At 39.1% G+C, this 24,589-nt stretch overlaps 1 protein-coding gene across 1 annotated transcript in view; it reads right to left on the bottom strand.

Moving 5' to 3' along the window:
• ARMH3 (armadillo like helical domain containing 3) overlaps window positions 1-24,589 on the bottom strand; it is a 153,296-nt gene that overhangs the window by 53,478 nt on the left and 75,229 nt on the right. Inside the window, exon 22 of the mRNA XM_065894692.1 lies at window positions 24,096-24,171. Within this exon, the coding sequence (XP_065750764.1) occupies window positions 24,096-24,171 (76 nt within the window). The remainder of the gene's footprint in view (window positions 1-24,095; window positions 24,172-24,589) is intronic.

Here is a 24,589-nt window from a genome sequence, read left to right as displayed (position 1 = left end):
TAACATTAAAACATTAAAAATGAATCAACAAAACAGGTTGTCTGAAATCAGAATTAAATGTCCAAAAAAAATTTCCATGATTTTTAACAGGATCTGAGCCTGCATCTCTGGCTACTATACCATTTTTTTTTTTTAATGGTTATCAGGGTATTTTTTAAAAAATATTTATTTATTTGGCTGTGCCGGGTGTTAGTTGCAGCATGCATGTGGGATCTAGGCCCTCTGCTTGGGAGCACAGAGTCTTAACCACTGGACCACCAGGGAAGTCCCTACTGTACCATTTTTTTGATGGAGATATGGTAAAAGAAATTATTATTTCAGTTATGGACAGTTTATCAGACAATTATGAGGGAAAAAAACCCTACCTTATAAAAAGTGAAAGATCCTCAATTAAACCACTAAACAATTGCCTATAGAATATGACTTTCTAATTACCAAAAATCAATCGATTCAGGGCTTCCCTGGTGGCACAGTGGTTAAGAATCTGCCTGCCAATGCAAGGGACACGGGTTCGAGTCCTGGCCGGGGAAGATCCCACATGCTATAGAGCAACTAAGCCTGTGTGCCACAGCTACTGAGCCTGAGCTCTAGAGCCCGTAAGCCACAACTACTGAGCCCACGTGCCACAACTACTGAAGCCTGTGCACTTAGAGCCCGTGCTCCGCAACAAGAGAAGCCACTGCAATAAGAAGCCCGCGCACCACAACGAAGAATAGCCCCCCGCTCACCACAACTAGCGAAAGCCTGCGCACAGCAACGAACACCCAACACAGCCAAAAATAAATACATAAATAAATTAATTTAAAAATCAATTGATTCAAAATGTTTTAAATTACTTTTCTCTAGATTTTAGATGACACTACGCAATTAATAAATACTTCGGGTACATTTTGTCTCAAGTAACTTCCAAATATGTAGAAAATTTTGTCAATTCGCAGCCCAAATCCCTGAACTTGTGGCATATTTTTACATCTTCTACATCTGTCAATAAGGAATTTGACTAGAATTTTAAAAAAATTACAGCACACAAATGGTGCTCGCGCTATGTTAGGTTGAAAGTCCAGATTTATTGGCATTTTATTTATTTTTATTTTTTTGGCCCTGCCGGCAGCTAGATCTTAGTTCCCTGAGCAGGGATTGAACCCGGGCCCTCAGCAGTGAAAGCGTGGAGTCTAACCACTGGACCTCCAGGGAATTCCTTATAGGAATTTTAAAACAAGACTAAAGTTTTCCCCTCCTGCTTCATTCTTCATGGTACATGTTAAAAATATTTGTCCATAGTTTTCTGAAGCAGACTCTGTATCATGGATACAGTTGTTAAAATAATTTAGTACATACCTGCAAAAGCTATGAACATTGCAGGTTTATGGAACAGTTAAGAGAATTAGAAGACAATGAATTTAATGATCCTGAGTTCTTTGCCAATGCTCACCGGTTGAGTTGTGGTGAGGTTTACAAAAGACTATACTGTTAATTTCAACTCAAGATGTTCTTGAAACAAAAGGAATGCCTGTCAAATATTCAATAATAAAAAATATTTTTAAATTAAAGAGTTAAATTTGAAGCTCCAAGGAAGGAAAAAGCTTATTTTGTGACCTATCTGGCCAGGTATTTATGTTGACATTGAAACTTTTCATAATATCAATGATAATTAACACATTTTTCTAGTATGAATCAAAATATGGAAATTTTTAATTGTAATTGATAGCACTAGCTAACTGCAAAAACTACAAGAAATTTTTGAAAACATTTTTGCGATATGGATAAAGTTTGAGTTACTTTAACAATTTACGCCGTACCTTTTTTTTTTTTTTGCGGTACGTGGGCCTCTCACTGTTGTGGCCTCTCCCGTTGCGGAGCACAGGCTCCGGATGCGCAGGTTCAGCGGCCATGGCTCATGGGCCCAGCCGCATGTGGGATCTTCCCGGACTGGGGCACGAACCCATGTCCCTGCATCGGCAGGCGGACTCTCAACCACTGCGCCACCAGGGAAGCCCCTACGCCGTACCTTTTTGAATTTGGTGCTAAAACAAGAGTTTACTGAATTACCTTAACCTGGACAGATGTAGATCTGAAGTCAAATGAATTCTAAAAACGATGAACCAGTTTTATCAATGAGAATGCAAATATTAAAGAGGAATGACATTTAGGTACGCAATTCAGTTACTGGAAAACTTTTAAGTATGTTTGGAACAACTTGGGTATATAACTCTACTTTTTCAATTGTAAATTTTATGAAATCTAAATATAGATCAAATATTTCCAATGAAAATATATCATCGGAATTGAGCTGTGCTGTAAGTATAAAATAGCCACCTGACTTCAAAGATTTTATAAAATATATTAAGAATATAAAATATCTCAATAATTTTTATATTGATTACATGTTAGAATGATAATATTTTGGGTACATGTGGGTAAATAACATATTATTAAAATTAATTTCACCTGTTTGAAAATAAAGTTGTATGTGGCTGATAATATACTTATATTGGACCATGCTGTCTAGAACTTGTTGCAAATGTTTCCCCTCTTACTGGTCCACCTGCTCTTCCCATGGTCTACACTTCAACATAAGAAACAGTACAATGATGGGGCCCTAGTAAGTTAAAAACACTAAAGGTTGAAATACTCTTAAACGTATCTAGTCTTTGGTGAATAAATGCTGTATCTGACTGACTGTTACTGACACTAGCAGGAAGAATTAAAAGTGGTATAGATGATCTTATTTGCAAAGCAGAAATAGAGACAGAGATGTAGAGAACAAATGTATGGATACCAAGGTGGGGTGGGAGGAATTCGGAAATTGGGATTGACATCTATACACTATTGATACTATGTATAAAATAGACAACTAATGAGAACATACTGTATAGCACAGGGAACTCTACTTAATGCACTGTGGTGACCTAAATGGGAAGGAAATCCAAAAAAGAGGGGATATATGCATATCTATAGCTGATTCATTTTGTTGTACAGTAGAAACTAACACAACATTGTAAAGCAACTACACTCCAATAAAAATTAATTTTAAAAAATAAAATAAAATAAAAAAGTGAACTGAACTTCACCTCTGGAATTTACTACCAAGGGAAAACAACCTTGCTAAACTCACTTATTCTAGTAACTTTTTGTAGAATCCATCAGGTTTTCTACTTAGACAATCATGTTGTCTACAAGTAAAGACAGTTTGTCTCCTTTTTCAATCTAGACACATTCCATTTCTTTTTCTTGCCCGACTGCACTGTCTAGAATCGCCAGCACAATGCTGAATAGAGGTGGGGTAGACATCCCCACTTTGTTCCTGATCTTAGAGGAAAAGCATTCAGTCTTTCACTGTTAAGTACGATAGTTAAAGGTTTTTATAGATGCCCTTTATCGGGTAGAGGAAGCTCTTCTATTCGTATTATGCTGAGATTTTTAAATCAATAGATGTCAAATTTTGCATTTCCCAAATGACTGATAAACAAACAAAAACCCCAAAACAAAACATACTTCCACATGTACACATTATCTCTGGAAGGATATCCAAGATATGGCGCAGGGAGGGGATAGCTCTTGATCTAGGAGAAAGCCCTTGCTTAAAAGGTCAGACAGAAAGAAGAACATCAGTCTTGACTAAAGTCAAAGGCAATCAGACTCTAGTGGGCAAATGTCCCCAAGAGACATGTCCAGTTTAGTGCTTAAAGTGGCTTCCTCTCTCCTGGAGTGACTTCCATGACTGCACAGGAGGGAGGGAACACTTCAGAAACTCTCCAGAAGCAAATAATGAGTGATAAGCAGTAGTCCGTCATCTCCTGGAACTTTTCAAAGGAGCTATAGTGGGAGCACAGCTATCTTGGTCACATTCTATCTTGGGTACAACATGATTGTACCCTGGCCTTCAGATGTCCTTCCAAAGTCTTAACTGCAATCACATTTTATCCTATGAAGTCCTGCCATGTGGTACTGCTGATGCAGGTCAGGAGCTAAGGGCACAGGGCTGGTACACAGAAAATACAAAATAAGTAATTATTGCTGCCCGTGCACAGCAACAAAGACCCAACGCAGCCAAAAATAAATAAATAAATTATATATATATATATATATATATATAGGATTAAGATATGATACGCTGCTGACATAAACCTTTATCTCAGTGTTTCATTATCACCTATTTATCCAGGCAAAATTTTTAAATGTCATCTTATAATTTCTTTCCCTGCTAAAACTTGTCATTTTTTTTACAAAGCTAATTACATCTTTTAAATTACTACTTGCTAAACCCTGCAAGTATAGGTGAACATGCTAAGTCAGAATAAGAAAACAATAGGCCACTTGATATGTATATATGAGAAAATCCCATTTCTGATTAAATTAGTTTCAGTTCAACACTGAACAGAATGATTAGAGTTCTGCTCCAATAGCAGCCTTCATCTAGTATTATCTGCATTATTTATCACACTAGGAGAAGGGACAGATTTTTATTACTAGGGATACAAATCAATGTGAGGTTTTAACAGATGGGGTCTTGGTTGGGGGCACAGCAGCCCCTTCAGGTCCAGTGCTAAAAACCATTCAGCTATAAACACTGGAAGACTCATAGATATTTGCTTGGCAAATCACTCATGGAATCAGCATCTTGCTAAATGTAATCTGCCTGGTCTGGGCCAGAATGAGGGCCACACATCTGCTCAGGGTAGTCAGCAGTTAGCACACTAAGCTGCAGCCACAGAGCTATATTAAGTATTATTGCTGCAAGTAGTGTAATAATACTACCACCATATAATTTTCCCCCACTGGGCTATTTTTAGAGACACTGAATAGATATTGAAGAGTTTGGCATTCAGGGAAGTGCTTCAAGTTGGACATGAGAAACAAGCACTATACACACAGTTCAGATCACTGGAGACATGGGGGAGGGGGAGGAAAAAGGCACAGCAGCTTTCAGCAGTGATTTGGCATTAGTGGTTTACCTATCCCTGGGTCCCTGACATTCTGCAAACCTGCCTCACAGATCCATAGTGTGATGAAGCTTTTTGTTCCAGTCCAAATGTGGAGAGGTAAAGAAGTTGTCTCTGAAGCTAGCTCTGGGACAGAAATACCCTGGGCTCTATTCTGGGTCTTATAACAATTCAGTCATGGAAGAGCCCAGACAGAACAAATAAACAAAGCTTTAAAACAAAAACTAAATCCACAGAACTCCAAATAATGGGATTCAATCCATAAATTGGGGAAATGATTCGCTTGTCTTTGTATGATGGCTATCAACAAGGTCCAAAAGCTCCTTAACTGTGATTTTCTTCTTAAAATAACCCTTATATCAGTATACAGGTTTATATAATCTGACACCTAAAGAAATCCACTGCAACTCACCCTTCCATCTCTGCTTCCACTCAAAAACAAACAAACAAAAAAACCCTTGGAATTTGGATGCAACATGAAGAAAATCCAAATTCCACCTCCTGTTACTCAAATCAGTTTCAAAAAGTTGCCACATATAAACTGCGGGAGTGATAGTCAAAAGTTTAATGTCTTACCTTTCCCTGTGAAGATCTAATTTTTAAATTAAGGTAAAATTTGCATACAGTAAAATTTACCCTTTTAGTGTACAGTCTGTAAGTTTTGAAAAATGCATACAGTCATGTAATCAACATCACAATCAAGATACAGAACAGTTTCATCACCCAAAAATTTCCCCCATACCCCTCCTCCCAACCCCAGCCCCGGGCTGATCTAAATTCTGTCCCTATAATTTTTCCATTTCCAGACTATCATATACATCAAACCATACACTATATAGCCTTTTGAGTCCAGATTTTTTCATACTGTGTAATGCAAGTGAATTCATCCATGTTGCTGCATGTATCAGTGATTCATTCCTTTTTATTGCCGAGTAGTATTTCATTATATGGGTGTACCACAGTTTGTTTATTCACTCATCAGTTGAGGGTCATTTGGGTTGTTTCCAGTTTTGAGAGAATGTATGGATAACGCCACTATAAACATTTATTCAAGTCAGGTTTCCATTTCACTTGGGTAAATTACTAGGAGTGGACTACTTTTGAAAATATCTGTCTGATTCTATTTATGCTATTTCTATACAGCAGATATGCATTTTCCCAATGGAATAGCTGTGATTCTAGTTCTGTGATGCTTCTCTTCCTGGTCCATCTACATCATTTCTCTGCCTCCTGCATATAGGAAACATCTCCAAATCAGCATCACTTACAAACTTCATTATCATTCTGTTTACTTTCAGCCCTAGATTATTAATAAAAATGTTAAATATTCCTGACTTCCTCATCAGCACCCTGCAGCATCCTAGGAAACAACGCTCCTTCCTAAGCCACACACACACACAATTTAACTTTACATTTGTTTAATAACACATGTTGCATCAGTAGTCTCTCCTCTATATTCTTTTTTTTTTTTTTTTTGGCGGTATGCAGGCCTCTCACTGTTGTGGCCTCTGCCGTTGCGGAGCACAGGCTCCGGACGTGCCAGACGTGCAGGCTCAGCGGCCATGGCTCACGGGCCCAGTTGCTCCGCAGCATGTGGCATCTTCCCGGACTGGGGCACGAACTCGTGTCCCCTGCATCGGCAGGTGGACTCTCAACCGCTGCGCCACCAGGGAAGCCCTCTCCTCTATATTCTTAATCAGTTTTCAATTGAGCCAAGAATCTTCAGTATATTACCTTTAATAACTACAGAAAAACCAAACAGAGCTTTTCCCAACTAATTCCTAGTGTACTCTCTGCAAATCACGGATACAGACAAGGACCAACAGAAGCACTCTCAGAAAATTTGAGGTGTTACTCCCTAACACCAGCCTATAAGCAACTCTGGGCATTGTTCCTCCTAAAACAGTGTCCTGTCCTAAAAGCAGTGTTTCAAATAAATGCTGTATTAATTAAACTAGAAGAGAAAAAAAAGTCAGCATAATTAACATATGAAGCAACAGTATGGCCTAATTAATCACCATGAAGAGCAACTGAACAAAATACTATGCATTTTTATGGAGCAATTTAATCTGGCAAGTAATTAATCACAGAAACACTAAGCAAAACAAATGGATTTCCTTTTAAGGAAGTCACATTTATCATCTGCAATGTATCCCAAACTCTAATTTGTTATCCCAACTCAAAATTGTCCAGTAGACAATGAATTGTCAGGTTTAGTAGAACACTGATTTCTTGTAAAAACAAACACACAAAAAAATCCAAAAAAGAACACTGAGCTTTTCAAATCAAGTTATAGTCCCTGAGCACCCAAAGAGCTCAGGGTAATGGGGCAGAGGTACATCGCAATAGGCATGGAGATCTTAACCTCAAGAGTTTTCAATTGAGGTCAGTTTAGTCAAAACCATAGATAATTGCTAAATGACTCATGAAAAGAAAACGCTCAGCATTACAAGTGACACTTACAGGTCACAGATATTACCAAAGCCCCAAAGGAAGGACCTTCAATAGCTGCCAACAGAAGGAAACAGTGCTTTTGATCCTCAGAAGGGTGGGGGCATATTAATGCAGTGAAATTTAAGTCAAAGAAATCTCTTTTACTCCTTCTCTCCTCTCGTTTTTGTTTGTTTGTTTGTTTGTTTGTTTGTTTAAACAATCGGGGCCTTATTTCTTTTAAAAAAAAAGTTATTTATTTAATTTATTTATTTTTGGCTGCGTTGGGTCTTCAATGCTGCGCGTGGGCTTTTATCTAGTTGCAGCTAGCGGCAGCTACTCTTCACGTGGTGCGTGGGCTTCCCATTGCAGTGTCTTCTGCAAGACAAGGGGTTCAGTAGTTGTGGCTCGTGGGCTCAATAGTTGTGGCTCGCAGGCTCTAGAGTGCAGGCTTAGTAGCTGTGGTGCACAGGCTTAGTTGCTCCATGGCATGTGGGATCTTTCCGGACCAAGGCTTGAACCTATGTCTCCTGCATTGGCCAGCAGATTCTTAACCACTGTGGCACCAGGGAAGTCCCCATATTTTTAAAATAGGAAATTAGTTCAGATTAAATGGGCAAAAGGAACAGATTTTAATTCATCGCTATCTGAATTCCATCTAGTAAATTACCGCATAAGAAAGATGAGATACACTCAAAACCCTGGTAAGAAATCTTCCGCCCCCTTCTACTCAGAATGAGCTCCAACTACAGATGGCTACTCCTGCTGCCTTTTCAGAGGTGTCACCAAGATGAATGCAGGAGAGGAGAGACCAATGAGAACCAACTGTCTCTAGAGCTTCCTTGAGATTGAGAATTTTCATCATATGAAAATAGTGTCAAATAAGAGAGAAATTAATGTCCTTTGGTGTATAGGGTAGTGAAAATGCATTAGTGCACCTTGTGTTTGACATCCCACTCACATGTTACTGGTTTTACAAGGAATTATATAGAAACCAATTAGAACAAAAAACTTCATTAAACCTCTTAGAACAGGAGCCTGCTTTGCTAGAGCATGCACAATATCTAGGCTCCAGGGAAACATGTGTAATCAAGGTAAAATTAATCAAAACCTACATAAAAAGAACAGCAAGAGACAGTTTAAGAAGAAAATCTTTCCTCCGTGTTAGGAACTCCTAAAGTCTGATCACTGAGTATATAATTCTGCTTATTATTGTCTTCTACTATAAATACTATATTTATAATTAGGCTGGTATCACAGTAAAATTCAGACACAATTCATTTAACAATTAATCTACTGGAGCTAAAAATTCTTATCATGTCATTAATTGCCTGCTTAAAACGCTGCCTCAGTTTCAGTTTTAGATTATCACACACCTTCTTTAAGAACCCAGGGGAAATGCAACACACAGGCAAAGCTTGTTTAGGGGAGAAATAGCAGGCAGCAGTGAGTTTCACACTTTTCTCTCCCTATGGACCCCAGGCTCAGAAGAGCCTTTACTGTGACCACCAAGCTTACCAATTAAAAGAGAAAACGGTAAAGAGCATCTTCTTTCTCAGTAAAGCTCTCTCACCCACCCTCGCTCCAAACTGCCTTTTAAATCTTCTTTACCTGTATGTTCTCTTTAATTTCTCAATTTAAGAAGTAATGCTTGCTATAATCTTTTTCCTCCCTCCCTCCTTTCCTCCCCCCCCCCTTTTTTGTTAAAATTTCAATTGGTAAACCCCTCTGCTGGGGGAGTAGGAGGATAGAGGAAGATTTTAACCACTCCATGAAGGTTGTTGTCCCTGACTTGTCTATAAAAGGATTTATTTTTCTAGCCTGGCCCTGGCTGATGATTCCCCACCCACAGCTTTTTCTTCACAAATTTATTCTTTACAAAGAGCTTTGCGGTTGATCCTTAAGAAAAATTTTCAGTCTTCAAGGCCATTTTACATAACAGCAGCAAGTCAAAACCCAGAAAGAGGAGAGATTATTCCCAAATCACCCCCAAATCAGTAGCAGAGTTGGGATTATATCAAAGCATCTGGACAAAAATTTAGAAAGAGTATTTATCAAATATGCTGACGATACAAAGCTACAAAGGAAAATCAATACATAGAATGACATAATCAGGACTCAACTAGATTGATGGGTTGTAATGAATAAAGATACATTTAATAAGGATAAAGAGTTTCATTTAGGTTAGTTTAAAAGAAAAAATCAACTAGATATGTTCAGGAGATTCACCAAAACAGTAATAGTAGCTATCTCTGAATAGTGAGATTTTACTTTACTTTGTTCTTTGCTCTTTTCTGCATTGTTTAAAAAATTTCTACAATTAGCAAGTAGCATTAAAACAAACTAACCAGCACCACAAAGCAAAACAGCACTACCAACCGAACAATTACAGGATGGAGGAGAGTTAATTTGACTGCAGGTCACCTTAAGCAGATTTGAAAGTTTTAGTGGGACCTAAGCTTGTTATGAACCAACAATGAAATTCAGCTGCTGAAAAATTAATGCAACTGGAGGCTGCAAATGAAATAGGTTCATATCCTGGGTGCTAAGTGTCTCTCTACAATCTAAGCTACTAAGATCACATCTGGATCCAGTTCTAGGTGTCATCTGATCCAATAAACATTTACTGAATGCTTATTTGGTACAAGGCACACGCTAACACCACACTTTAGGAGGTAAATTGAGAAAATAAAATATATCTAAAGGACAATCACAGTACCCCAGAGATTTAGAAACCATGTCATATGAAGAACAATTGAGGGATGTTTTGCCTACAGAAGGGCAGTAGTATACATGTTAGCCCTCTGAAGAAGTCAACATAGAAGACAGCGTAAAGGAACTTCCCTGGTGGCTCAGTCATTAAGAATAAGCCTGCCAATGCAGGGGACATGGGTTCGATCCCTGGTCCGCGAAGATCCCACATGCCGCGGAGTAACTAAGCCCGTGAGCCACAACTACTGAGCCTGTGCGCCACAACTACTGAGCCTGCGCTCTAGAGACCGCGAGCCACAACTACTGAGCCCACGTGCCACAACTACTGAAGGCTGCGTGCCTAGAGCCCATGCTCTGCAACAAGAGACGCCCATGCAATGAGAAGCCTGCGCACCGCAACAAAGAGTTCCGGCTCACTGCAACTAGAGAAAGCCCGCATGCAGCAACGAAGACCCAGCACAGCCAAAAATAAATAAATAAGTAAATTTTTTAAAAAAGAGTAAATTTTTTGGTGTTGCATTTGAAGGTAGAAATATTAATAGGTTCAGGTTATAAAAAGGAAGAATCGACATGAGGAAGAGATTCTCATCATTTAAAAAACCAAATAGGGACTTCCCTGGTGGTCCAGTGGGTAAGACTCCATGCTCCCAGTGCAGGGGGCCCGGGTTAGATCCCTGGTCAGGGAACTAGATCCCACATGCATGCCGCAACTAAGAGTTCGCATGCTGCAACTAAGGGTCCACATGCTGCAACTAAAGATCCTGCATGCCACAACAAAACATGCTGCAATGAAGACCCCACATGCCACAACTAAGACCCAGGCAGCTAAAATAAATTAATTAATTACTTTAAAAACTGAATAGCTATAGCCTAAAGTATTAAGCACTATTTTACTAAGTCTTCACACAGAGGCTGGATATTACCCCAACAAATGAGATTTATGCTTTGGGAAGGAGACTGGGGTAGATGGCCTCTTAAATTCTTTCAGCTTTTAAGGTTCTGTGACCCAGCACTGCTAACCTGCAAGATCAAAGTCAAATAGATAAGAGATCTTAGCCATTCTGGTATAATCTGAGAATTTAGAATGATTAAGCTCCTATGGCCAAGAACACTTCTCTTTTTGTTCACAATAATCCAAAGAAACCTAAAGTTTCATCTGCTGAACAGATGCCTGTTTGGGTTTGCTGATAGGATAATATATTGCTACCCAATAGTAATGGCTTCTTCATCCCATCAGCAGATTAACAGTCTACAGTTCAACATGGTTAGAGTACCTGAGTTATATGAACAGAGTTCCACTCTGACTTTTGGAAAAGGTAAATGAAGAAGGAAAAATAAGGGATAAGATGAACCGCCCACAGTTTTAAAAGACTACTTTTTAAAGTATCTTAGATATGGGATGGAAAAGGGAAAGGAATTAGGGACCTAAACTATGCCTACTGATCCCATTTGTGGCTAGGCTTTATATAAGTTACAATTAGAAGCCAGCATTTTGTGAACTAAGCCATGATTAAATATCTACATTTCCTAGCAAGAATTCCTTTTGGAAAACAACAGCAACAACCTTTTCTCAGGTGAAAACAAAATGTTTTTTTTTCTTTCCTTGGAATCAATAATAATTAGGGAGCAGCCCATCCCTAAAGGACCAGGGTCAGTTGCGCCGCCAAAAGCAGGCCATCTCCAGAGAGCCAGAGGTTGCCTGGGAAAGGGCAAAAGCCCAGGAATGATAGGCTTTGGACTGCTGTAGACTCTAGCCCCTTCCCACCCTTATGACCCCATTTTATAATCAGTCAGTTGGAAACACCTTTCTTCCTGACCTGCTAAAATAGAGCAGCAATTCTAGGTCACCTTGACTGCCCCTCTGGTTCTCAACTCCTAGTACTTAGAAAGAGTTATAAAAATAAGGAAGCAGTGACAGAAAGAGAAGAATAAAGAAATGCTCCTAAAACCACAGGCTTTTAAAGAAAGAAGCCCAAATCTATCTCACACAAACACACCACACTTCCTCTCATTCATTCTCTTTCTCTCTCTCAATGTGTTTCTTCTCAGGTTTTTGATGCCTATTTACAGAAACTGGAAATAGCATATGGTAAGTCCTGCTGATTAAAAGACTAGCAGAATGAAGAATATAAATCAGATGGCTCATCTCAGATACCCATAAAAAAGTTAAGGCTAGGTTTAAAATCTAAGCTAATTTACCACACCATTTTACCTATAAAATTATAGGTAGGAAATCCAATGAATAACCAATGGGACAGGTACAAACCAAAGGCCTTTGCTATGTAAATACATATTTACGAAACAGAGAATGTTGTGAGACTATGTACCTGAAGAAAGAGGAGAGAATTTGCTCTCCTGCCACATGGGGGCCATTCACTCACACACCTGGGACCGAGGCTAGAACATTCTGGAGCAAACTGCCAATCATACATTTCTCCTCCAGCGTTCTTAGCAATTTTTTTTTTTTTTTTTTTCTTAGCAATTTTATCTGCAACTGTCTGCTGAGAAGAAAGCCCTTCCAACTTACCTCAAGACCCTGTACTCTCAATGACCTTAGTCACCAGAAAGCAGCTACTCCATTATCACTGGCTCAGTCACAAAGGCAGTCAGTCCCTCAAAGCCACCTCCAAAAGGCTCAAGTAAGTACTTGGCATAATTCATTAAGTAAGAGAAAAATATCAGTGTAATTAACAAGCAAAAAGACTGTCTAAGCATTTGCCAAAACAACATTCAAAATAAGGTCATCAGATCTTATTTGCAAAGCAGAAATAGAGACACAGACGTAGAGAACAAATGTATGGATACCAAGGGGGAAAAGCGTGGGGATGGAGGAATTGGGAGACTGGGATTGACACATATACATTATTGATACTATATATAAAATAGACAACTGATGCGAACATAGCACAGGGAACTTGACCTAATGCACTGTGGTAACCTAAATGGGAGGGAAATCCAAAAGGGAGGGGATATCTGTATGTGCATGGCTGATTCATTCTGTTGTTCAGTGGAGGCTAACACAACACTGTAAAGCAACCATACTCCAATAAAAATTAATTTAAAAATAAAATAAATAAAACAGAGTTGGCATTACAAAAACAAACAAACAAACAAAAACAATATAAGGTCATCAGATACATATAAGATCTCTCCCAACTAACTCACAATTATGAGGTTCCTCAAGCTGGCTGTCACATTCCTATGAAACACTAGCCTTTACAAAGGGTGAGGCCCCACACCTAGAAGGCCTTAACTGATACTCTCAGAGCGTGCACCTGGAACCCACCGAGGAGCTCCTTCTATTTCATATTCCAGTAGCTGGATTCCGGACAGAGGGCTGGGCTCAAAGTTGAATAAAGGAAGAATTTCACATATTTCCTGAGAAAGGATGCATTAGAAACAGGACCCTAATTTTGTCTACTTTTTCATATCTGGAGCTAGGACTAGGTGATAGTGGGGGAAAAGTCTGTATTTAGAGTTTAGATACATACATTTCCTTTGTGAGAGATTTTCTCACATGTAGATATTAGACACAGCATTCTAGAACCTGCTGTATTGTTTGGTGAACTAATAGCCCACAGCTATTTCTTTTTCTACACTCAAAATGTGAGCAATCAGAGCTTACTGGCTTTTACTGCCTACATGTTGAGCTTTATAACTAAGAGTACAGGTACAAAAGTAATAGGACTAATTGGTGAACAGTTGTTTTGGAGGTATATAATTTCTGAGAGGACACAGTACTTTGATACTGTGCACAAAAGAGTTCTTAGGTGCGTCATTTTATGTCTGGAGTCAGTGTTGGTTTGTGGAAGAAATTCTTGTCCTGTGCCATATCTTTTACATCTAATTTTCTCCCAAGCAAGGTAGGAGCTGCTGATCATGGCCTGTTTTTATTGGCTCAGATAAGGGACTGTCTATGGAGTATGACTCCTAGGAGAAAATTATACAACATATGTTCTCCGACCAAATTTCTTTCTATTGTTGATTTCTAATTTCATTCTACTGTGGTCAGAGAATATACCTTGTATTATTTCTATCATTTAAAACTTATTAAGGTTTGTTTTATGGAAGAGCAAACTAAGCCTAATGCAAGCAGAAGGAAGAAAATTAAAAAAAAACAAGAGTGGAAATAATGAAATAGAAAAAAGAGAAAAATCGATGAAACCAAAAGGTGATTCTTTGAAAAGATCAACAAAATTGACAAATTTTTAGCTAGACTAACAAAGAGAAAAGAGGAAATTCAGATTACTAGAATTAGATATAAAGGAGAGAACATTACTACTGACCTTACAGAATAAAAAAAGTAACGTTAAGAACAACTGTAAAAAAAAAAAAGAACTGTATGCCAATAAACTAGACAACTTAGACAAAAGGGACAAATTTCTAGGAAGACACAAATTACCAAAACCAACTCAAGAAGAAACAGACAATCTGAACAGACCTATAAGAAACAAAGAGAAGGAATTACAATCTCAAAAAAACTACCTGTGAAAAAAAGCCCAGGCCCTGGTGGCTTCACTGATTAACTGTACCAAAGATTTAAAGAAGAATTAATACTGATCTTTCACAAAGTCTTCCAAAAAACAAAAGAGAAGGGACCACTTCCCCAACTCATTCTATGAGGCCAGCATTACCCTGATATCAAAACCAAAGACATCACCCGATAACTGGCAGTTGAGTGAGTGGGTGCATAGGGATCGCTGGGTGGTGGGGACTCATTGCCAGACCTGATCCTCCTGGTGTGCATTTCTCCACTCCGGGCCACAGACCACGGATCACAGACCAGGGACCCAGCAACACTTTTTTCTGAACATCCCTGGATGAGGTAAGACTGCTGGGGAGGGGACAGATTCCTCCCTCCCCAATGCACCTCCTGGCCCACGTGGGGACGGTTCCAGGCACCGGAATTAGCTTCCAAGGTTCCAAGGTTCACCGCAGGCTGGCATCGGCCAGAGCGAGCATGCTGAGAAAGTTTCACCATCATCTTCGGTTAATATCACAACCTTTGTGCATGCGTGAATAAAGTTTCCGTCCCCCCCCCAAAAATAAAAAACCCAAAGACATCGCAAGATAACTACAGAGAAATATCTCTTATGAATATGGACACAAAAATTCTTCAGCAAAATATTAGCAATCTGAGTCTAGCAACATATAAAAAGAATTATAAACCATAACTAAGTGAGATTTATCCTAGGAATGCAAGATTGGTTGGTTTAACACCTGAAACTCAATTAATGTAATATAACCATATCAATAGGATAAGCGAAAACCACATGATCGACTCAATAGATGCCGAAAAAGTAGTTGACAAAACCCAACACCCTTCCAATATTAAAAAAAAAACAAGGCAAGAAACCAGAAGTAGAAGGGAACTTCCTTAGCCTAATAATGAGCATCTACCAAAAAAAACAAACCATAGCTGTTTTTAATAAAGTATTAGAAAGAAAATTTTAAAACACCTATAACCTCTCTAACCAGAGATAAGAACACATTGGTTAGTTTCCTTTCACATTCTTTTTTTTTTTTTTTCCATTTTCATGGCTTTCGGGATCTTAGTTCCCAGACCAGGGATTGAACCAGTGCCCCCTGCAGTGGAAGCTCAGAGTCTTAACCAATGGACCACCAGGGAAATCCCCTCATATTCATTTTGAGGACATTCTCTTTTACTACAATTATAACAAGATGGCAGACTGCTCACCTGAAAATAATAAAGCCAAAGTTTCATGATCAAACATCTCAAAGGGCTAGAAGTGATGGAAAACATAAACTCTCCATTCAAACCATTTTCCCATCAATGATGCCAAGACACAGACTAACAGCCTAAGTTTCAGTGTTCCCCTAATGTCAGCCTGTAATAATATCATTTTGATCTCTGGTCCCTTTTAAGTCCACATGAGGTGGGACCAAAGGAACTGAGCAAATTTGAATATGTTAGGTACTCGCTTGTCTAGAATGAGGTTCTGTGCAGATCATCAGAACCAAGGCTGGTAAGACCCCCAGCTATGCACATTCAGGATGGCAATTTTTTAAAAAAGATAATAATAATGAACATTTACATAGCATTGACTATGTGCCAGGCACTATTCTAAGTGCTTTTCATATATTGTCATTTAATCATCTCAACAATGACACAGGTTCCATTATTATCCTCACTTTACAGATAAGGAAACTCAAGCAAAAAGTAGTTAAATAACTTATTCAAAGTAAGCAGTAGAGCTCAGACTTAAACTCAGACAACCTAACTCTAGAGTCCCTGCTCTTAAACAAGCAGAATGAGCAAACCTAAAAACCAAAAGGAATGAAGACATGCAGAAAAAAACATGGAGTCTCCATTTCTATACCTTATCAGTTAAGTTCCAAATTCAGCCTGATTCAAATTAAGAAATCAGAGTCGTGGTTATCTCAGAAAGAACAAAGTGGGTGCTGGGAAAACTGGACATCCATATGCAAAAAAATGAAGTTGGACTCTTACCGTACACCATGTAAAAAACTTCACTCAAAATGGATCAAAGACCTAAATGTAAAAGCTAAAACGATAAAACTCTTCGAGCAACATAGGGGAAAAGCTTCATGACTTGCACTGGCAATGATTTCTTGGATATGACAACAAAAACACAGACAGCAAAAGAAAAAAATAGGTAAGCTGGACTTCATCAAAATTAAAAAGTTTTGTGCATCAAAGGACACTATCAATAGAATGAAAAGGCAACCCATGGAAAGGGAGAAAATATTGGCAAACCATATATCTGATAAGAGATTGATATCCAGAATACATAAAGAATTACTAAAACTCAACAACAACACAACCCAATTTAAAAATCCTCAAAGGACTTGAATAGACACTTCTCCAAGGAAGATACCAAATGGCCAATAAAATAAGCACATGAAAAGATACTCAAAACCACTAGTTATCAGGGGAATGAAAATCAAAAATCACAATGAGATATACTTCACACCCACAGGGATGGTTATGATTGAGAAGAAACAGAAAATAACAAATGCTGGCGAGGCTATGGAGAAATTCGAGCCTTTGTGTATCGCTGATGGGAATGTAAAATGGTGTGGCTGCTGTGGAAAAAGGTATAATGATTCCTCAAAATATGAAAAATAGAATTACTATATGATCCAGCAATCCTACTTCTGAGTATATACCCTAAAGAAGTGAAAGCAGGTTCTCAAATATTTCTACACCCATGTTCACAGCAGCATTATTCGTAGTAGTCAAAAGGTGGAGGATGCAAGTGTCCATCAATGGATAAATGGATAAAGAAAATGTAATATATATATATGACGGAAGACTGAATTTGGTCTTTAAAAAAAGGAAGGAAATTCTGATACATGCCATGACATGGAAGAACCTTGTGGATGTTAGGCCAAGTAAAAAACCCAGTCACAAAAGGACAAATAGTGTATAATTCCTCTCATATGAAGTTCCTAGAGTAGACACAGAAAGTAGAATGGTGATTTCCAGGGGTTGGGAAGAGGAGGGAATGAGGAATTACTGTTTAATGAGTACAGAGTTTCAGTTGAGGAAGATAAAGAAGTTCTGGAGATGGCTGGCGGTGATGATGGTGGTTGCACAACAATGTGAATGTACTTAATGCCACAGAACTGTAGACTTTAAAAATGGTTAAAATGGTAAATTTTATGTTACATATATTTTCCCACAATTTTTTTTTACAAAGCAAAATGGAGAAAGACCCCAAGGGAATTTCAGGTTGAGGTAAGGAGGGGTTTTATATGCTAAAGTCACAGCAGCCCCAACAAAAAAAATCTTAATATTTCATTATAAGTATCTGAATCTCCTAAACCAAGACTTCTTTACTGCACTGCAGTTCACAAGCTTAGATACAACCTAATGCAAAACCTCACTTTGCAGCATAAACCAAGTTAGGGCAAAAGAGATGATTAACCACATGGGATTCAGTGTTTGGTTTTTCATTTCTAGCTGTAGTCTTAAGAGATTAGGGAACAGCAACTATTAGAATAATATGTAATGTTCCCAGGTATTGGGGAAATGATATTATAGCAGCCTCATTTTGGTGCTTTGTTTTAATCTGCATAATGCTTTTCATTCTCTGTAATGGGAGATCTGCAGGGTCTGATTAACAGAAGAAAGGTCATTACTGATAAATTCTGACTCCGGGGATAATCTGAGCCTGCCTGCCACTTTAGAGCAGACAACTGGACTAGAAGATTATGTTCGTGTACTCCTTGCTACTCAGGAGCCATCTGCCCAATGCCTCTGCTTCTATCATTAGTCACTTTAGTCCATATTTACTTTTCACTAGACGAAGTTGCATCTTTCAGCTGAAATGCTTGGCATCAAACTGCTCCCCCTCTCAACTCATCAGTATCCATTCTGATAAGAGAGCTGTGACTAAGAGGCAAATTTTGTAGCCCAAACAGGTGCATGGGCAAAGGGATTTGGGGAGATTTTGCCTGGATGAGACCTTCTATTCCCTTCCCAACTCTAACTCTGTGGCCATCAACTGTGGCCTTGATCACTGCCTGAGGGTGTTCCGTACCCCTCACCCCGTGACAGTCAGAATTCTATACACAGCCCACTCCAAAGGGTGTTATTCTCAATGAACCCCCGTATCCAGAGGGTGCTGAGAGATTTTCTTGTTCCTGAGAGCCCCCAGCAGAGTGTACATTTAAAGCATTCCTTTTTTTTTTTTTTTTTTTGAGGGAGTATTTTTTAGGATGAAGGAAAATAGCTACATAAGCACATAAGCAGGAGGGAGGAGCACACCTCAGCATCGGAACAAAAAGACCAGTGGAGCAAACGGGGACAAGAGGCAATCTCACTGGGGAACAATTAAGAGACTTACAAAGAAATGCACTAAATTCTCATTCCAAACCCCAGGCTTGTCACTAACCCCAGCAGTATCTAAAAAGTCATTCTCAAAGACAAACTAAACTTTAGCTTAATGCATTCCAAATAAAAGGAAAAATTAATATATTAACTATAGAGTAATATCATAGATCAAACTTTATCCACCTTAAGAAAATTACAGATCAGGAGAAAAACCTATTTGCAGTCATTCAGCCACTATTTCTGTGAGCAACAAGAGAACAGGATTGTGAACCTGGTGCTAATAAAATGCTCATTAAGTGAAAAGCAATAAGATGTTAACGTGAAGAGATTCATTAAGGGCTTCAAATTACTTACCTTGAAAGTTCTTTGGTTAGATGAAGGTCAGATTTTAGTCTAACATTTTTCTTTTTCTCTTCTGACTAATTAGGTTAATAGTCAGCAGACATCTTCCCTAAAGTACAGGACCTCACTGGGGTAGCCTGCTAAGTGGTGAGGGGAAATATTTAGCATAGAAGTCTCCAAGCAAAACTTCTAAATGTTTTCCTTCCAGCCCTGCACATAGCCCCTCAGGGTATTTTTCCTTTGGGGATCAGTAGATACGTGAAGGCAGCTGAAGTAACAATTATACCAAGTGGAATTTTAAAGGTGGAGCAATACTATTTTATTTTTCTTGTGGCAAAGCAATAGAACAACGCTCTGATAGGGAGGAACAAACATAGGGCCCTGTATGTTAACGACATCAGGTGTTTCAGTAAAAATAGCAGTTTCTCAGCAGCTGCATTTTAAGAATCTCTCTGAAGGATCAAGCAGAGAGAGACAAATTGTTTAAACACAAATAACTTTGACAGTTAAAGAACTAGCATGACTAAGCCACTAAAGACAAGTAAAAAGCAAACACTGACACTTGAGCAAATTTAGGCCTCCAAGCAAGTAGAAGTACTTTTAGTTTTCACTGTCACAATCTAAACTCCAAAAAAAAGAAAGGTCTGCAGGCTTTCTGCTGCTTTTCACTGTTGGTGAGATACTGTTAGGGTTGCCATCGCATGCACTGCGTTCCAGAAGATCCCAAAGACATAACTTGTAGCTGTCATCAACTGGCAAACCAGTCTCCGAGGCCCTCCCAGCTGTTAGGTATCTGAAAATTTCACACGCAACCCAATCCCTTGCCGTGATTATCAAAGAACATACATACTACAGGAGAGGTGGCTAAGAGTTTGTTCACTCTGCCTTAGAAATCTTTTCCAGGGGGTTTCCCTGGTGGTCCAGTGGTTAAGATTCTGCACTTCCACTGAAGGGGTTTGATCCCTGGTTGGGGAAGTTCCGCATGCCGTGAAGTGCAGCCAAATTTAAAAGGAAGGAAGGAAGGACGGAAGGGAGGGAGGGAGTTAGGAAGGAAGGGAGAAAGAGAAAGAAAGAAGGAAGGAAGGAAGGAAGGGAGAAAGAGAAAGAAGGAAGGAAGGAAGGAAGGGAGGGAGGGAGGAAAGGAAGGAAGGAAGGAAGGCAGGCAGGAAGGAAGGAAGGAAGGAAGAAAGAAAAAGAAAAGAAAGAAAGAAAGAAAGAAAGAAAAAAGAAAATCCTTTCCAGGTGTAGGATCAACAAAAGACAGAAATCCTTTCCAGGTGTGGGATCAATACAACCTTTACAAACAACATAAGTAAATGTTGCATACCATCACAACTTTACTACTGAGCCTTTATACACTCTGTCGTTGATAATCAATCTGGTGGCCAGAAGCTAAATATCCCATAGTATCCCTGGGAGACCCACAGGTCCAATTTTCTGACAGTCTCTTGTTTTCTAAACCACCCAAAGTTAACAGTGTCATGGATGTACAACACAAGGCTCTTAAGAAGCAAAGCTAAGGAGCATAAGGCAGCACTCATTACCATTGGCTCAGTGGAATGCTGACTTCTTAGTCATACCACTTATTTGCCCTCAGCTAAGAGAATACTAACTCAGAGAAAAGAATACTCCTTGGAACACCCTTATTCAAAGCAACACAGCCTACCTACAAAGAAAAGCAAAACATCTTTTACGGGTAACATTTTAACATTTAGAGAAGGGATAAATGAAGACATACTTAGGAAACAGTCTAAGGAAGGCTCAGAATGCTAAACCAGAAAAATGGTATGGCAATTCCTCAAAATATTAAACATAAGATTACCATACAATCTATCAATTCCACTTCTGCGTATATTCGCAAAAGAAGTGAAAGCAGGAACTGAACAGATATTTGTACACCCATGTACAAATAACCAAAACCACAACAACCAAAAGGTGGAAGCAATCCACTTGGGGTTTCATCAGTGATGAATGGATAAACAAAATGTGGCATATACATAAAATGGAATATTAGGGCTTCCCTGGTGGCGCAGTGGTTAAGAATCCGCCTGACAATGCAGGAGACACGGGTTCGAGCCCTGATCCGGGAAGATCCCACATGCCGTGCAGCAACTAAGCCCGTGCGCCACAACTACTGAGCCTGTGCTCTAGAACCCACAAGCCACAACTACTGAGCCCGTGTGCCACGACTACTGAAGCCGGCGTGCCTAGAGCCCGTGCTCTGCAACAAGAGAAGCCACCACAATGAGAAGCCCACGCGCCGCAACAGAGTAGCCCCCGCTCACCGCAACTAGAGAAAGCCCATGCGCAGCAACAAAGACCCAATGCAGCCATAAATGAATGAATGAATGAATAAATAAACAGTAATATTACTCAGCCTAAAAAGGAAGGAAATTCTGACACATGCTACAACAGGGATAGACCGTACAGACATTACGCTAAATGAAATGACCAGTATTTTATAGTTTACTAAATACTTTAATATATGTTACATTATATGTAATTCTCACAACTACTTCCCTGTGAAACAATTGATATCATCATGACCTCCATTTTATAGATGGTGGAAAGAGGTCCAGAGATGCTAAATAACTTGCTCGAGATCACATATTAAGTGGTAGAGATAAAAATTAAAAACCCAGTTTCTCTAACTCAAATTTCCATGCCCATGCCCCTTTCAATACATCATACTGAGTTTTCTGTTTACCTCCAGGAGCCTTTGATGTAACACTATAGAAGGAGGTGTTACTATATAAAAGAAAGAGCCCTGGACTTGTGAATTAGAAGACCTATGAGTAATTCTCAGCTTTGCCACACAACAATTGTGGGATTTCTGCAATTCAAATATCCTTAAGACTCAGTTTCCTCATTGGTAAAAAGTATATTTTTTTAAAGTTTATAATGCATGCTATAGAGTCTGACGACTGAAGAAGACAGCAGTTTAAGAAAGAGCAGCAACAAGTTTAGCACTTATTAAGTGAAAATAAATGTTAAAAAGGAAAAAAGTAAACTTTTGCAGGCTCAGCATCACCAGTATTTCCCCCTGCTCTGGCTTTAGTGTGATAAGTGATATTCTAACACATCTTTCCAGTAACCTCTTGAAAAAACTGACTGGATCTTTGATACTTTTTACATATACTCCAAGTCTAATTCATTAGCAACAGTGAGGATGATATAATTACTCGCTGCAGCAAGTTCATCAAAGAAGTTTGAGGAATGAAAATGGAGGTATAGGTAGGCCTGATAGAGACCTAAAAAGAGAAGGAAGAGGTCATGGTTATCTGCTCAAATCTCAGGCCAGTTGTTTCTGGGCTATTCGGAAAAGGGACAAAAAAAAGAAAAAGGACAGGCCAATAGCTTAAATCAGCTGTTTGATGGCCCTTGGGAAGAATGACAGCAGCCAAGCCAGAAGCCACTGAAAGGAAAAGCAACAAGGTAGGATATAAAGAAAGCATAAAGGATTGTGATCAAGGAAACAGGCCCCAGATGAAAAGGAACTGCCTGGAAAGCCTAAGTAAATACATGAATAAATAAACACAACATAAATTATACCCATATGCACTTCTTACTGTAGCCCGGAATCTGGTGTTTCTTTCAAACACTCACATTTGTCATACTGCCCTTGGGTCACAAAGGGATATTTGGGAGAAAGCAGTTTGTAATTCCTGAATCCTACAGAAAATCACATTTATCATAAGGCCTTACTACAGTATCTGGCTTATTTGCTCGATGCAGTTATGTATTTAGTTGTGAGATTTATAAAACCGTGTTTACTAAAAAATGTCTCGCGTCAGGTAAGGCAGATCAACCTTCAATACCTTCAATACAATCTTGTTAGCACATCTCACCCCCATGCTCCCTCATCCCAGCCCTCCCAACACACACAATTCACACTTTTTCTTTTGTTCCCAGATTTGCCAAACACTAGTACATCACTGCAGGGACAGGACATTTTACCTTTAAAAAAAAAAAAAAGGGCAAGAAAAGAAAGATATAGAAATAAACACAATCCCAGCTCTGTCACAAATTAGAATCTATACCAAGTTGTAAATGTGCATTACTATTACTGGAAATGTCTGGCAAGGCTTACATCTGGAGCTAAATCAAGTTTCCCCATCTGTTGGGTTTGCCTCTTGTACTCAATGTTAATTTTTCAATTGTTTGCAAGAGCAATATAATAACTGTTGAGAAAATGAAAAATGATAGGCACAAAGGGAGCAAGGCACGTAAGAAAAGTCAGCCTTAGGTTTCATAATACTGAAGGCACATTCTCTCCATTTACAAACAGCTCACTCCTGTGAGTGTGTGCTACTTCCTCAAAACCCTAAACCAACTCCATGTCTGACTCAATTTTATCCAATACATACAGCACGCTATAATTGCCTTGCTGTTTCATAAGAAACCTGAAATGACTTAGCCCCATGAGCTCCATTTGGCTCTGTTTACCACAAACAGAAATAGCCATGTAAAGCAAAACGTCAAAGTTCCAGATCCCCATGAGTCATTCATTCAACTCTTGGAGAATGACAGAAAAAATTGCCACACAACAGCTTTCAGATGACCTATACACAGAAAACACTTTGGCAACAAAGATGCTGAAACGGGCTTGCAACCATCTCTTGGTAAGAAAATTCAGAGAAGAGCAAACACTGTGAGTTATTTCAATATGACAAAATGAAAGACACATGCATTCCTGCTTTTCTTGATCAAATATGACAATTTCTTCCACTCCTACAGACATCAGGGCTTAAAATAGCGGTGCTGTTCAACACACTCCACTTAGAAAGGTACAATAAACCTCAGGCTGAGCCAAGGAACTCTGAAAGAGATAAATCCTCATTCCTCACCTGATATTAACCAATGCGTGGGTCACCTTGCTAGCTGCTTCTTTCCACTGGCCTGCATTGGTAGAAAGCCTCAGGACTGTAAAAAAGGAAAGAACAAAGATGTGTTAGACCCCTGGTATAAAACACAAATACGAGGAATGAAGACACATCGCAGAATATCACTATTAGAATAACCAAACGGAGCCTGGGCCAATCTTCTATTTAAGACATCTTCATCTAGGGAAAAAAGTAAGGGCTTATTCTCAACTATCTTTACCGCAAACTTTTTCCTCTTTTTTTCACTTTCTATCAAAATATTCTACTTCTCCTCTGCCTTGGGCTCCCCTCTCTCCACTCCCTGCTAGTTTTTGCATTCATTTAAAATCTACACTGGGGTGTGATGGGTCACCTGATTGCCACATTTATCATTTCCCTAATGGCTGGGGCTGATTTAGTGGAACTGGCCAGCTGAGCAAGTGCCCCCTCCTGCTCCACATACAGTATGTCTTTCTCCT

This window comes from Phocoena phocoena, chromosome 16 (assembly GCF_963924675.1).
Source record: "Phocoena phocoena chromosome 16, mPhoPho1.1, whole genome shotgun sequence".
NCBI lineage: Eukaryota > Metazoa > Chordata > Mammalia > Artiodactyla > Phocoenidae > Phocoena > Phocoena phocoena.
This window is presented reverse-complemented; position numbering and strand designations above follow the sequence as displayed.